The sequence below is a fragment of the Myripristis murdjan genome, chromosome 18 (assembly GCF_902150065.1).
Source record: "Myripristis murdjan chromosome 18, fMyrMur1.1, whole genome shotgun sequence".
NCBI classification, from domain to species: domain Eukaryota; kingdom Metazoa; phylum Chordata; class Actinopteri; order Holocentriformes; family Holocentridae; genus Myripristis; species Myripristis murdjan.
This window is the reverse complement of record NC_043997.1, coordinates 3072548-3087915: the sequence shown is the minus strand read 5'-3', so window position 1 is coordinate 3087915 and position 15368 is coordinate 3072548. Positions and strand designations below refer to the sequence as shown.

Below are 15368 nucleotides of genomic sequence, written 5' to 3'. Positions count from 1 at the left end.
TTAAGGCGAAAAAAAAATCCAAACCTACATGGCCCTGTGTGAAAAAGTGTTTGCCCCCCTGTTAAAACATAACTTCACTGTGGTTTATCACAGCTGAGTTCAGTTTCTCTAGCCACACCTGGGCCTGATTACTGCCATACCTGTTCTCAGTCAAGAAATCACTTAAATAGAACTTCTCTGACAAAGTGAAGCAGACCAAAAGATCCCCAAAAGCTAGACATCATGCTGAGATCCAAAGAAATACAGGAACAAATGGGAAAGAAAGTTATTGAGATCTATCAGTCTGGAAAAGGTTACAAAGCCATTTCTAAAGCTTTGGGACTCCAGTGAACCACAGTGAGAGCCATTATCCACAAATGGAGAAAACTTGGAACAGTGGTGAACCTTCCCAGGAGTGGCCGGCCGACCAAAAATACTCCAAGAGCGCATCGACGACTCATCCAAGAGGTCACAAAAGAAGCCAGAACAACATCTAAAGAACTGCAGGCCTCATTTGCCTCAGTTAAGGTCAGTGTCCATGATTCAACAATAAGAACCAGACTGGGCAAAAATGGCATCCATGGGAGAGTTCCAAGGCGAAAACCACTGCTGACCAAAAAGAACACAAAGGCTCGTCTCACATTTGCCTAAAAACATCTTGTTGATCCCCAAGACTTTTGGGAAAATATTCTGTAGACTGACGAGACAAAAGTTGAACTTTTTGGAAGGTGTGTGTCCCGTTACATCTGGCATAAAACTAACACAGCGTTTCATAAAAATAACATCATACCAACAGTCAAACATGGTGGTGGTTGTGTGATGGTCTGGGGCTGCTTTGCTGCTTCAGGACCTGGACGACTTGCCATAATTGATGGAACCATGAATTCTGCTCTCTACCAGAAAATCCTGAAGGACAATGTCTGGCCATCAGTTCATGACCTCAAACTCAGGTGCACTTGGGTTACGCAGCAGGACAATGATCCAAAAGACACCAGCAAGTCCACCTCTGAATGGCTGAAGAAAAACAAAATGAAGACTTTGGAATGGCCTTGTCAAAGTCCTGACCTGAATCCGATAGAGATACTGTGGCATGACCTTAAAAGGGCAGTTCATGCTCAAAAACCCTCCAATATAGCTAAATTACAACAATTCTGCAAATATGAGTGGGCCAAAATTCCTCCACAGCACTGTAAGAGACTCATTACAAGTTATCGCAAACACCTGATTGCAGTTTTTGCTGCTAACGGTGGCCCAACCACTTATTAGGTTTAGGGGGCAAACACTTTTTCACATAGGGCCATGTATGTTTGGATTTTTTTTTCGCCTTAATAATAAAAACCTTCATTTAAAAACTGCATTTTGTGTTTACTTGTGTTATCTTTGTCTTATATTTAAATTTGTTTGATGATCTGAAACATTTAAGTGTGACAAACATGCAAAAAAATAAGATATCAGGGAGGGGGCAAACACTTTTTCACACTACTGTAGCTTAGGAATCCAGTGTGACAGCATTTCAGGCTCAACCTCCATCAGAGAAGTCACACAAATTCAAGAAACGTTTATATTCTGCTTTTGTTATGGTAGATAGCAGGGAACGACCAGTATTGATTTTTTTTTTTTTTTCAGTATTTAAGTTTAATCAGCATCATTAAAGTAGTAAAGCAAGTAAGTAGTAAGAAAACTACATTTATAATCATTAAAATTATATTTTGAAAATTGAGCTCACTGTGCCTCAAACTCTCACTGACTTGTTTACTTACCGGGCCACTTGGCGTTTGTTAAGGTGGTTGAATTGAATTGAAATTGATAAATGAATCAGACCTGGCACTACAAACTGTCCATCGGCCAGAGGTGAAGTCAAACCCAGCAGGCTGTTTTCAGTTCATCAAAGCTGCTGTCAGAAAAGCAAAACAGTCAGCATGAAATGTAGAGTTTTTCCAGGAAGATGGAAAGAGCAGTTATTTCATTTTCCTCTGGGAGGTAAAAGTCAAACGCGTCTGCTGTGGGTTTGCTGCATTTCTCTCCTCTGCTTTATGTAATTCTAAAAATTGAGTTAGAATAATAAATGAGAAAATAGCCTAAAATCAATATGTCGACTTGGGTCATCAAAAGATGCAGTTTTGTGTGAAGAGTGTAAGGAGGTGGCCGGAGGGGGTGGGGGTGGGGGGGGGCAGGTGCAGGTGCAGGTGCAGCTGGAGCTCATACGACTGAACGACCTGCAGGTGCGCTGTGAGTCGTTGACTGAACGACTGGCGGGGGGAGGTGGGGGGGCTCTGAAGAGACGTTGCTGTGACTTGGGCCGATTCAGAAGAAAACAGGGGGCAGCACAGGTGGAGCCGCAGACAGAAAAAAAATATATTTTTCTCAGTTTTTGTCTTGTAAATGTGTGGATTTTATTCTCGTAAATTTACATGTTTAATCTCATTTTATCCTCCAGTTTTTTCTCAGAATATTACACTCCCCCCCGGTTATGCCGTCATACTTTCCATACTCTGTCTCTATTGGCTCCTCCCGTGGGGGCGTTGCTAGGCAGAAAAAAAAAACTGATCACGCCCACTTATGAGACAGGAACTTTGTCTCATTTTCTTGCCACCGGCACCAATGAGAAGGAATCCTCTTCCTCCAGCTAGTCCGGTATCTCTGATGATGCTAAAAACTATAATCTGGATTAGCTGTGTTTCTTACACAGCAACAGACAGACAGGGATTTTTTTTATTTCAGATTTATTTATGTAAATATCCAGCATCATTCATGAATATCCAAGAATCTGTGTGTGTGTGTGTGTTAGTGCACATGTCCATGTCGGTGTGAGAGTCTTTCCGTGTGTGTCCGTCCACCGTCCGCCGTCACGGCAGCTCCAGCATGTTGTGTGTGTCCAGGATTCGCTGGGTGTGTGTGTGCACCAGCGACAGGGCTCGGATCAGTGTGTGCAGGATGGGCGTGGCCTCCTGCTGGCTCCTCACACACACCAGCCCGAGGAAGAACTGCCTGTCCGGGAGGGCGAGGAAGACGAGCTCGGCGGCCTGGCGGAGCACCCACGAGTGGTGGGGGGCCAGCGCCACCTGGTAGGCCTCCCTGGGACGGGACAGGGCGGGACGGGGTTAGAGAGAGAGAGAGAGCTGGGTTAGTTCAGTTTATCAGTTTAACCCAACCTGATGAAGCTCTGATGACCTCTGATGGTGAAACCTTGGCTGCCTGCTCTTTGGCGGCTGGTGATGTCACCGCCTGTTGATCGCCACACAGATTCAGGTTTGCCGTTTGGTTAATCTTTAAATACGTCCCATCCAAATGTATCTGACCTTTTAAAGGAAGTTTCCACCCTGATGACTTTGCAGGCTCAGGTAGATGTGACCATGTATCCTGAATTAGCATCCAACCGAAAAACAAACAACAACAACAAAAAAAAAGGCACCATCTATCCATTTGATAATGTGTTGGTGACGAAAAATCATAATTTTTTTTTTTTTTTTATCAAAAATTTTTTTTTCATTTTCAATTTGAATAAGAAAGGGAGCATGAGCGAATAATACAGAGGCACAGGGAGATAAAATAACAAACAACAAACAAGAAAAAAAAATGAGGAAATTAATGACAATAAAAAATAATTTTAAAAAGCAAGGGCATTGAGAAACAATTTAAGAACATAAGGTAGAGAATTAAGAATAAAGCTAACCCATAATTAATAGGGGTGGTTTAACAAAAAAAAAAAAAAAAAGGGACAGAAGTAGTGCCTCCTTTCCATTTATTTCCAAACAATTCTCAGTTCTTTATTATTATCAAAAATAATAACTTTGTTATCTTAAACTGGAAAACACCATTTCCCAAGATCCTCCATGGTGCCAGTGGCGGGAAACAGGCATATTTGTGTTGAATATTCCTTTAAATGGTGTCGAGAGCAGCAACAAGTTTGTGCTTTGATCTTTTATCCACGTAAAGCCTTACCGCACTGTGTGTGTATATATACACTATATTACCAAAAGTATTCGCTCACCTGCCTTTACTCATACTATGAACTGAAGTGCCATCCCATTCCTAACCCATAGAGTTCAATATGATGTCGGTCCACCTTTTGCAGCTATTACAGCTTCAACTCTTCTGGGAAGACTGTCCACAAGGTTGAGGAGAGTGTTTATAGGAATTTTTGACCATTCTTCCAAAAGCGCATTGGTGAGGTCACACACTGATGTTGGTCGAGAAGGCCTGGCTCTCAGTCTCTGCTCTAATTCATCCCAAAGGTGTTCTATCGGGTTCAGGTCAGGACTCTGTGCAGGCCAGTCAAGTTCATCCACACCAGACTCTGTCATCCATGTCTTTATGGACCTTGCTTTGTGCACTGGTGCACAGTCATGTTGGAAGAGGAAGGGGCCCGCTCCAAACTGTTCCCACAAGGTTGGGAGCATGGAATTGTCCAAAATGTTTTGGTATCCTGAAGCATTCAAAGTTCCTTTCACTGGAACTAAGGGGCCAAGCCCAGCTCCTGAAAAACAACCCCACACCATAATTCCTCCTCCACCAAATTTCACAGTTGGCACAATGCAGTCTGAAATGTACCGTTCTCCTGGCAACCTCCAAACCCAGACTCGTCCATCAGATTGCCAGATGGAAAAGCGTGATTCATCACTCCAGAGAACGCGTCTCCACTGCTCTAGAGGCCAGTGGCGGCGTGCTTTACACCATTGCATCCGACGCTTTGCATTGCACTTGGTGATGTGTGGCTTGGCTGCAGCTGCTCGGCCATGGAAACCCATTCCATGAAGCTCTCTGCGTACTGTACTTGGGCTAATCTGAAGGTCACATGAAGTTTGTAGCTCTGTAGCAATTGACTGTGCAGAAAGTCGGCGACCTCTTTGCACTATGCGCTTCAGCATCCGCTGACCCCTCTCCGTCACTTTACGTGGCCTACCACTTCGTGGCTGAGTTGCTGTTGTTCCCAAACGCTTCCATTTTGTTATAATAGAGCTGACAGTTGACTGTGGAATATTTAGGAGCGAGGAAATTTCATGACTGGATTTGTTGCACAGGTGGCATCCTATGACAGTTCCACGCTGGAATTCACTGAGCTCCTGAGAGCGGCCCATTCTTTCACAAATGTCTTGTTTCACAGTCTGCATGCCTGAGTGCTTGATCTTATACACCTGTGGCCAGGCCAAGTGATTAGGACACCTGATTCTGATCATTTGAATGGGTGAGCGAATACTTTTGGTAATATAGTGTATGTGCAGGTGTGTGTGTGTGTGTGTTACCTGCCCAGCTCCCCGGGCGTCCTGTAGCGCCCCCTGGTGTCCGGCCCCTCTGCCAGCCCCTCCAGCAGCAGCGTCAGCCAGCGCAGCGAGCGGTGCAGCCTCAGCAGCGTCCGGCAGCCCGACCGGCTGCGGCGCGAGAAGTCGACCACGCCCGCCCTAAGCTCCGCCTCCACCATGGAGCGGACGGAGCGATAGGCCTGGAGAGCAGAGAGGGAGGGAAGCCGTTCACACCGAGGAGACAGGGCTTATGGGCTTATTGTTGTTGTTGTTACGAGAAAAAACTTGGGTACTCTCTGAGCTTAAAGTGGAAAATATATGAAAAAAAAATCACAAGTTTATGAGAAAAATAAATTTTAAAAAAATCAGAGATTTTAATGTCACAAATTTGCAGGAAAAAAAATCTAATTTTGAGAATAAAGTCAGACATTTATGAGTAAAAAATTACCCAAAATTTATTAGAAAACGTTGAGATTATAAAATTGTAAATTTACGGGAAAAACTTGTGTTTTCTCTAGGATTAAAGTGGTATATTTATGAGAAAAAACTCACAAAGTTATGAGAAAAAATGAGAAATCTGAGATGGAAAAGTCACCAATTTGCAAGAAAAAAACTGAAAATAGTCCATAATTTCTTTCCCCTACAGTGGCTCTAACAAACCGTCCTAAGTTCGTGGTTCATTTCCCTGAAATGTGATTTCAGATCTGTAACTGTATTTAGTGAATTGTGGGGAAACTGCAGGTCATTAGTGCAGTTTCATGGGACACCATTGAAAATCAGTGGGTGGCTGCTCTAACCCCGCTTTGTAGTCCAAAGGATGCTGGGGTTTGTAGTCCAGGCAGTTTCCCATGAGCCTCTCTGTGGTGTTTGAGTGACAGCTCCCGAATCAGAGCGACTTTGTCCTTCACCTTCTGAGAGAAAAAACCGACAATCGTCCCGAGAGACTCCATGAACCTGGAGAGAGAGACAGGCAGAGAGACAGGGAGAGAGAGAGAGACAGAGAGAAACAGAGAGAGAGAGAGAGACAGAGACAGAGAGACAGGCAGAGGGAGACGGAGAGAGGATTGGTGAGCAAAAGAAAAGATTTCTGTAACCAAAAAAAACAAAAGTTTATCTCTGTGTGTTTGTGTGTGTGTGTCTCTCTCTCTGTGTGTGTGTGTGTGTGTGTGTACTTGATCAGCTCCTCCCAGCTCAGCAGGTAGGGCTCCAGCAGGATGTCGCCTTCGGCTCCCAGGCTGGACTGCAGGTGCAGCAGCAGCCGCCCCGCCTGGAACAGCTGGCCGGGACACTCCGGGGGGAGGGGCGGGGCTGAGGCCGGCCCCGCCCATGCCACGGGAGCCAATGGGGGCTCAGGCTGAGAGAGAGACAGACAGACAGACAGAGAGAGAGAGACAGACAGTCAGACTGTTAACAAGGCGAGTGATTTCAGCTTTTACCACACAGCCAGAGGACGTGTGTGTGTGTGTGTGTGTGTGTGTGTGTGTGTGTGTGTTTGTGTGTGTCTTACAGTCTGGTGGTAAAAGGTGAGACAGGGATGCCAGGAGGTCTCACAGTCTGTCGCTCGGCCCTGAGCTGCAGAGAGAGAGAGAGAATGAATGAGTTGTTGATGCTGCTGAGTTTTAATGTGAAAATTTATTTCTTATTTAGTCTTATTTTTCGTCTTAAAAAGTCACTTTCAAATTAAGAGTTTTTATTTCTGCTCTTATCTTTTATGTCAGCCATACTCTGGTGGCCTCTGAAGGCAGACGGAGCGCGAGCTGCCAGACTGTAAAACAACTCATCCTCAACCACTTATCCGGAGTCGGGCTGCGGAGGAAGCAGTTTCAGCAGGAGACCCCAAACTTCCCTTTCCCCGACAACATCCACCAGGTCTGACTGGGGGATCCCAGGTCAGTGTGGAGATATAATCTCTCCACCTGGTCCTAGGCCTGCCCCGTGGCCTCCTCCCAGCTGGACGTGCCAGGAAAACCTCCCATGGAAGGCACCCTGGTGGCATCCTTACCAGATGCCCGAACCACCTCAACTGGCTCCTTTCCACACAAAGGAGGAGCGGCTCTACTCCGAGTCTCTCACGGATGACTGAATTTCTCACCTTATCCCTAAGGGAGAGGCCAGCCACCCTCCTGAGAAAAACCCATTTCGGCCACTTGTATCCGCAACCTTGTTCTTTCGGTGATGACCCATCGCTCATGACCACAGGTGAGGGGAGGAATGAAGATTGACCGGTAGATCGAGAGCTTTGCCTTCTGGCTCAGCTCGCAATACCGCCCCTGCTGCTCCGATTCTCCAGCAAATCTCACGTTCCCATGTTCCCTCACTCGTGAACAAGACCCCGAGATACTTAAACTCCTTCACTTGGGGTAAGAACTAGTGTTGCAAAATTCCCGGAATTTTCAAAGTTGGAAAATTTCCATGGGAATTTTTGGAAATTAACAGGAATTAACGGTAATAAACGGGAATTTTGGGGGAATTTTTGGGAATTTATATTCACTGCATTCACCCGGTCATATACATGTATACATAATAAACATTTTGGTTTGTTATAAGCAGATATGCATGCAAACATGTTACATTATAATGAATTTCCAGGGAATTTTCGGGAATTTTCCCTAGCTGAGTCAAACTGTGTTAATTCAGGCATAGGACTGTGTGCAGTACTATTGTTAAGGTGTGCATATGAAGTGGTTCAAACTACCCATTCAAATGCACAGACATGCAGGAAATTGAATCGTGATGCTGATGTGATGATCGTCTGTCTCAGTGGAAGTGCTGTAGCCTAGTGGAGTATAGGCTACTGATTGATGATGATCAAATGTGCTCGAAATTATTTGCATATGTGAATCATGGTGCACAGTTGAATTTGCATTGAATCATTTAACATATTTGTTTCCACCAAAATGCAAAGTTGACTGTTTATATTTAAGTTTTATTTCACACACTTGTGTATGGGGATGATGATTTTACAGTATGCTGGCATTGTGGCCTTTGGGTTAGAGGTGAGTCCTGAGCTCAGGACATTAGGGTTTCCATTTCCAAAATGGTGATATTGATGTTGACATTCATTTTATTGATTATTGTTTATTTTTTCCCCATTCACCTTAAGTTAACAACAACAAAAACTAAAATTTCCAAAATTCCCAAGCTTAAATTTCCATGGAAACTTTTTAAAAACCTCATTCAAATTGATGACAAGAAAAACGAAAATTCCCAAAATTCCTGAGCCGAATTTTCCCGGGAATTTCCGGAAAAATTGAAAAAAAAAAAGTGACAGCAAAAATCTTTCCAATATTCCAGAGCGAAAATTCCCATGGGAATCTTCGGAAACTTTCCGGGAAATTTACCGGAAACTTTCCACCCCTTTGCAACACTTGTAAGAACTCATTCCCCACCTAAAGTAGACAATCCACCGGTTTCCTGCTGAGGACCATGGCCTCAGATTTAGAGGTGCTGATCTTCATCCCAGCCGCTTCACACTCAGCCACGAATCGGTCCAGTAAGAAGGTCACAGACCGATGATGCCATTAGGACCACATCATCTGCAAAAAGCAGCGACTCAATCTTCATATCCTGTCCATGAAAATCACAAACAGGATTGGTGACAAAGCGCAGCCCTGACGGACACCAACAGGAAACAGGTCCGACTCACTGCCGAGGATCCAGACACAGCTGTCGCTCGACTGTGAAACAACGGAGCTACAAGTCTCAAGAAAAATTAGTTTTAATGACAGAAAGCACTACACTACCCACAATCCTCACCACGGCTCTGATTGGTTGAGGCCGCTTCCTGCAATGCATGATGGAACCTCTAGTTCTTCTGTGATCGGCGCCATCAGGCACGCGGTCTGGTACCCAGGACTTTAATCCCACTAATCTCAGAGCGTTCGAACACGTGGAGCCACATAATCTGAGCTCGCTTGATGAGACTCTGCGCTGAAGCTCAGAGGAGAAACCAGAGGAGTGTCCGAGTCCCCAGGTGACGGCCCGGGAGGAGGCGGAGCCAGCGAGCACCTGGACACGGAGCCTCAGCGAGCGGCGGCGAGCAGCGTTAGCCGGGAGCACACGAGCTAGCGCGCCATTAGCTAAGACTGTGAGTGTGTTTCCTGTTTGCACTTCCTGGTTCCCGGGTTTTGGGTTCAGCGTGACATCAAAAAATCTTTCCGTTGAAGCTCCACCCTCTCCTCCAATCAGCTGACAATAACAACAAAAACAAACAAAAACAATAGCTGACAATATCAGCTAGCAGTTTGTTGTCGTACTGCTTGTAGTACCACTGCGTACCACTAGGGGTACACTGCATTTTTTTTCTTGTTTTTTTCTTGTTTTTGTTTTTCTTGCAAACTTTTACAAAAACTAATAGAATCAAAGAATTATTTGTTAATGCAAAACAAAGCAAGAGTAACTATTTTTTTAAATCTGACTTTTAAATCAAAACAAAAACTTAAAAACACATCAAAATCAATGTTCTTGCTAAACATTAATAAACACAAGACTAGTCATCCAAAAAAAAGGAAAAAAAAAAAAGGAAAATACTTCATTATTTTTGTGTTTTTGTTGAAAAATATCTCGGCATCATTGACAAAAGTGGCATTTAAAGGGTGAAAACAGTGAAAATGAAAGAATATTTGAATATTTTTAATTGGGTGTATCATCCCTTTAAGTCGTGATCTCGAGTAAAAACGCTGATGTAACGGCGTCGTGATCACGAAACCGAAACAGCGAAGAGTCGAGCGCAGGGAGGCGGTGATGTCACAGGAAGTGAGAAGAGAACAACAAAATAAAAGCTCAGCGGGAGAAACTCACGCAGCCACAGGGAGCTGAGGAAGAGGAGCAGAGCCAACATGGCCGCCAGCAGCAGACGGCGAAGCAGCATCCTCCGTCCCAGGAAGACCATGGTGGGCGCCGGGAACACACACACACACACACACTCACACACACACAGTCACACACACACACACACTCTGTAACACACGGTAAGTCCCTGCTGATTCACCAGCAGATTTCTTGTTCCCTCACACACTCAGACCGCCTGTCACACTGTTTTCATCGTTCTCTCGCTCACACACACATACACACACATACACACACTCACACACACACACACACTATCTCTAAACAGATCCATAGTTCACTCTTATCTTTTCCGACAAACTCTTTCGCTCTCTCTCCCTTCATCTCCTCGTTTTCATCTCCTAATCTCATCTAATTTCTCGTTCTGCCCTCCCCTCTCTCTCTCTATCTCTCCCTCTCTGTGGGTAAAGGTCGCTCACTCGCTCTCAAAACACACACTGAACTTTTTCAGGCCACACCTCGGGACGACCTTCGCTCTCGACCTTTGACCTGGAGAGGGGGGTCGCTTATCTCATCCTGTTTTGCCCACACAGACACACACACATACACGCACACATAAACACACACACACACATACAAATAAACACACACACACACTGGTGGTTCGGGTGTGGCGTCTTTATTTGAAGGGGTTCTGGCACACGGCGGTAAACAGTAAACAGTACCTCATGTTGTTGTTTTGTTGTTTGTCTCCATGCAGTAGTTGTGCTGTAGATTATTACCCATAATGCCACAGTGCCTCCCCTGTGCTCCCAGTCTGGACTGATACTGGGACGTGTGGGAAAAGCTCGACACGTGGACTGGGGGCCGATTTGGGGCGTGACAGTATGAAAATAAAAAAACACACCAGGGGAGTGCAGTTGCAATATTTCACCACTAGATGGCGGCATGATTAATATTTCAAAATATATTTATTAGTCAATGGCTCAGTTTCTTATCAATACAGACTCTTTTATGAATTGATTAAAAAAAACAAAAAAAATATGGTTTTGCTTTTCGTTTTTATTTTCTCCTGATCGGACCGTTAAACACATCGTTTAAGTGATTATAAATGTTTTGTTGTTTAAAGAAAAAAAAATCATATTTTTGATTTAATTTTTAATCTTTTATTGGATTTTTAAATTTAATTTTTTAAATTTTTCTTCCTGAAATTTCTTGTATTTGTTTTTGTCTAATTAAAAAAAAAAAGTAATTTAGTAGTATCTGATATGGCACAAAAAATAAACAAAAATATATTAAAATCATAGTTGTTGCTAATCATTGGTATATAAAAGACTGTACTCATCCAAAAAAAAAAAAAAAAAAAAGTGAACTTTTAGTAGATGGAAAATACTTTTTTTGTTCTTAATTAAAACAACAACAACAACAACAACACAGTGGCATCATGTACAAAACTGGCATTTAAAGGGTTAAAATTCTGAAAATAAATGAATATTTGATGCTGATTAACAAAATTAACTTGGTGAAAGTGAAAAAAAATTCTATACCTCTACCTGTCATGAAAACACAGACGGACGGTAAATTAAAATAACAATTTTAACATTAATGGTTTGTTAAGGTCCCAGGTAAAGAGGTTAAGGGTAAAGGTAATGGCTTTTCAGGCAGATTAAAGGTTTTGTTGAAAACCAGGCAGAGATTTAAGGGAAATGTTAAAATGGCTTTTGAAATGTAGAATAAGGCTTTTTGTTAAAGTGTTAGTGTGGACGGATTAACCCTTTTCTTAACGCTGTTTACAGGTGAGGCTTCAAAATAAGGGTTTGTTAAGGGAGAACGAGGGTTTGTTCAAAGAGAATAAAAGTTTGCCAAGAAGGAATGATAATCTGGGGAGATTAAGGGTTTAGTAAAGGAGAATAATAATTTGAAGAGAACAGGGATTTATTATTAAGAGGAAAAGTGGTGCATTAAGAGAGTAATTAAGAGAAATTAATATTAATAAGATTTTAAAAGGAAAATACGGGTTAAGACAGATTATGGTTTCAATAAATAATGGTTTGTTAAGGGAAAACAAGTTTTTGTGTAAGGGAGAAGTAAGGTTTTGTTAAGGGAGAATAATAACCTGTTGGGGGATTAAGGGTTTATTAAAGGAGAAAAGGCTATATTAAGAGAGACTACAGATTTTAAGGGAAAAAAGGGCAGACTGAAAGTATAAGAAAAGGGATTTGTGAAGACAGAATAAAAGGTTATTAAGGGGAAAATGTATTAAGAAAATAAAAAAGTAGGTTAATAAAAACGTTTAAGGGAAAATAAAGGTTAAGAGAGGAGAATAAAAATTGGTTAAGGGAAAGTTTTTGTATGGGTAAAATTAAGGTTTTGTTAAGGGAGAACAATATCTAGAGAACAGGCGTTATTATTAAGGGAGAAATATGTGTATTAAGAGATTAATAAAGATTAAGATTTTTTAAGGGAAAAGAAGGGTTAAGACAGAATAAGGTTTAAAGAGAATAAAAGTTTAAGGGAAAAAGCTTTTTCATAAAGGAGAATGGAGGTTTTGTTAAGGGAGAATAATAAATTGAGGGGGATAAATAAGATAAGTGTTGACTGAAGGAGAATAAGGGTTTGTTAAAGGAGCATAAAGGCTTTTTAAGGGAGAACGGCGGTTTATTAAGGGAGATATGGGTGTGTGAGAGAGTCTTAAATATCTTTAAGGGATTATGGAAAAAGGGGTTTGTTAAGGCAGAATTATATTTGTTAAGGGAAAATAAAAGTTTAAGAGAGAAACAAAGGAGCTGCTGAAGGTCTGAGGCGAAATTAAGGGATTAGATTAAGAATTCAGGACACAAATGCAGATTCTGTTAAGGGGTTCTGATGTGGGGGCACAGTGTGTGTGTGTGTGTGTGTGTGTAAGGATGAGGTCAGCAGAATCCTTCGGCTTTAACCTGCAGGACGTCACACAGCCCGGGACGCTTCTGAAGAACCTGAGGAACACACACACACACACACACACACACACACACACACACACAGTGACACATCTCAGTTGGGTAAACAGGGTTAAACTGCCTTACAGGATCATGATGGACACGGATGGACACACACACACACACACACACATACACAAACACACATTGAGCGTGCTGAGGATCACACACACACACACACACACACACCTTGAGCGTGCTGAGGATCTCTCACACACACTCACACACACACACACACACACACACACACACACACCTTGAGCGTGCTGAGGATCACACACACAGACACACACACACACACACACACCTTGAGCGTGCTGAGGATCACACACACACACACACACCTTGAGTGTGCTGAGGATCACACACACACACACACACACACACACACACACACCTTGAGCGTGCTGAGGATCACACACACACACACACACACACACACCTTGAGCGTGCTGAGGATCACACACACACACACACACACACACACACCTTGAGCGTGCTGAGGATCACACACACACACACACACACACACACACACACCTTGAGCGTGCTGAGGATCACACACACACACACACACCTTGAGCGTGCTGAGGATCACACACACACACACACACACACACACCTTGAGCGTGCTGAGGATCACACACACACACACACACACACACACACACACACACACCTTGAGCGTGCTGAGGATCACACACACACACACACACCTTGAGCGTGCTGAGGATCACACACACACACACACACACACACCTTGAGCGTGCTGAGGATCACACACACACACACACACACACACACACACACACACCTTGAGCGTGCTGAGGATCACACACACACACACACCTTGAGCGTGCTGAGGATCACACACACACACACACACACACACATACACACACACACACACACACACCTTGAGTGTGCTGAGGATCACACACACACACACACACACACACACACACACACACACCTTGAGTGTGCTGAGGATCACACACACACACACACACACACACACACACACACACACCTTGAGTGTGCTGAGGATCACACACACACACACACACACACACACACACACACACACACCTTGAGTGTGCTGAGGATCACACACACACACACACACACACACACACACACACACACACACACACACACACCTTGAGCGTGCTGAGGATCACACACACACACACACCTTGAGCGTGCTGAGGATCACACACACACACACACACACACCTTGAGCGTGCTGAGGATCACACACACACACACACACACACCTTGAGCGTGCTGAGGATCACACACACACACACACACACACACCTTGAGCGTGCTGAGGATCACACACACACACACACACACACACACACACACACACCTTGAGCGTGCTGAGGATCACACACACACACACACACACACCTTGAGCGTGCTGAGGATCACACACACACACACACACACACACACACACCTTGAGCGTGCTGAGGATCACACACACACACACACACACACACACCTTGAGCGTGCTGAGGATCACACACACACACACACACACACACACCTTGAGCGTGCTGAGGATCTCTCTGAACAGAGTCTGGGCTTCCTGAGTTTCGGGCTCCTCGAAGTAATCACTGACCGAGATGTGAACGACGATCGCCTGCAAGTTCACACACACCGCTGGAGAGAGAGAGAGAGAGACAGGGGGAGGGAGAGAGAGAGAGAGACAGAGAGAGAGAGAGAGAGAGAGAAAGAGAGAGCAAAACATTTGTAAAAATCTACAAGTACCAGAAAATAAGCACCTACAGAAAAAGAATATTAATTAATATTAATTAGAATATTAATTAGAATATTAATTAGAATATTAAATTACATTTGTTATTAGCAGTAGCAGTATATTGGTTGATATTATTATATTAATTAATTTTTTAAAAAATTATTCATATAATTTTAAATTATGATACAGTTACCAAAAAATTTGGGGAAAATTGATTGAATAAAATTTTTAAAATGAATAAATGAATGAATAAAATTTTAAAAATGATGCCTGTCTGTCTGTCTGCCTGTCTGTCTGTCTGTCTGTCTGTCTGTCCGTCTGTCTGTCTCTCTGTCTCTCTGTCTGTCTGTCTCTCTGTCTGTCCGTCTGTCTGTCTGTCTGTCCGTCCGTCCGTCCACCTGCCTGTCTGTCTGTCTGTCCGCCTGTCGGTCTGTCTGTCTGTCTGTCTGTCCGTCTGTCTGTCTGTCTGTCTCTCTGTCTGTCTGTCTGCCTGTCGGTCTGTATGTCTGTCTGTCTGTCCGTCTGTCTGTCTGTCTGTCTCTCTGTCTGTCTGTCTGCCTGTCTGTCTCTGTCTGTCTGTCTGTCCGTCTGTCTGTCTGTCCGTCTCTCTGTCTG

General features: G+C 43.6%; 2 protein-coding genes across 2 annotated transcripts in view; both read right to left on the bottom strand.

Moving 5' to 3' along the window:
• Positions 1 to 2825: 2825 nt before the first annotated feature.
• On the bottom strand, positions 2826 to 10110 carry LOC115376684 (ceramide-1-phosphate transfer protein-like). Its single transcript, XM_030076435.1, has 6 exons — positions 10020 to 10110; positions 6727 to 6791; positions 6392 to 6573; positions 6017 to 6173; positions 5223 to 5419; positions 2826 to 3054 (listed from the first exon to the last, which is right to left on the bottom strand). Exons 1-6 carry the CDS (start codon positions 10108 to 10110, stop codon positions 2826 to 2828), a joined length of 921 nt encoding a protein of 306 aa, XP_029932295.1.
• Positions 10111 to 12919: 2809 nt separating this feature from the next.
• Positions 12920 to 15368, bottom strand: part of LOC115376987 (F-box only protein 41-like) — a 22239-nt gene continuing 19790 nt past the window's right edge. Inside the window, exons 8-9 of the mRNA XM_030076840.1 lie at positions 14541 to 14656; positions 12920 to 12982 (exon numbers count right to left, since the gene is read on the bottom strand). Of these exons, the coding sequence (XP_029932700.1) occupies positions 12920 to 12982; positions 14541 to 14656 (179 nt within the window). The remainder of the gene's footprint in view (positions 12983 to 14540; positions 14657 to 15368) is intronic.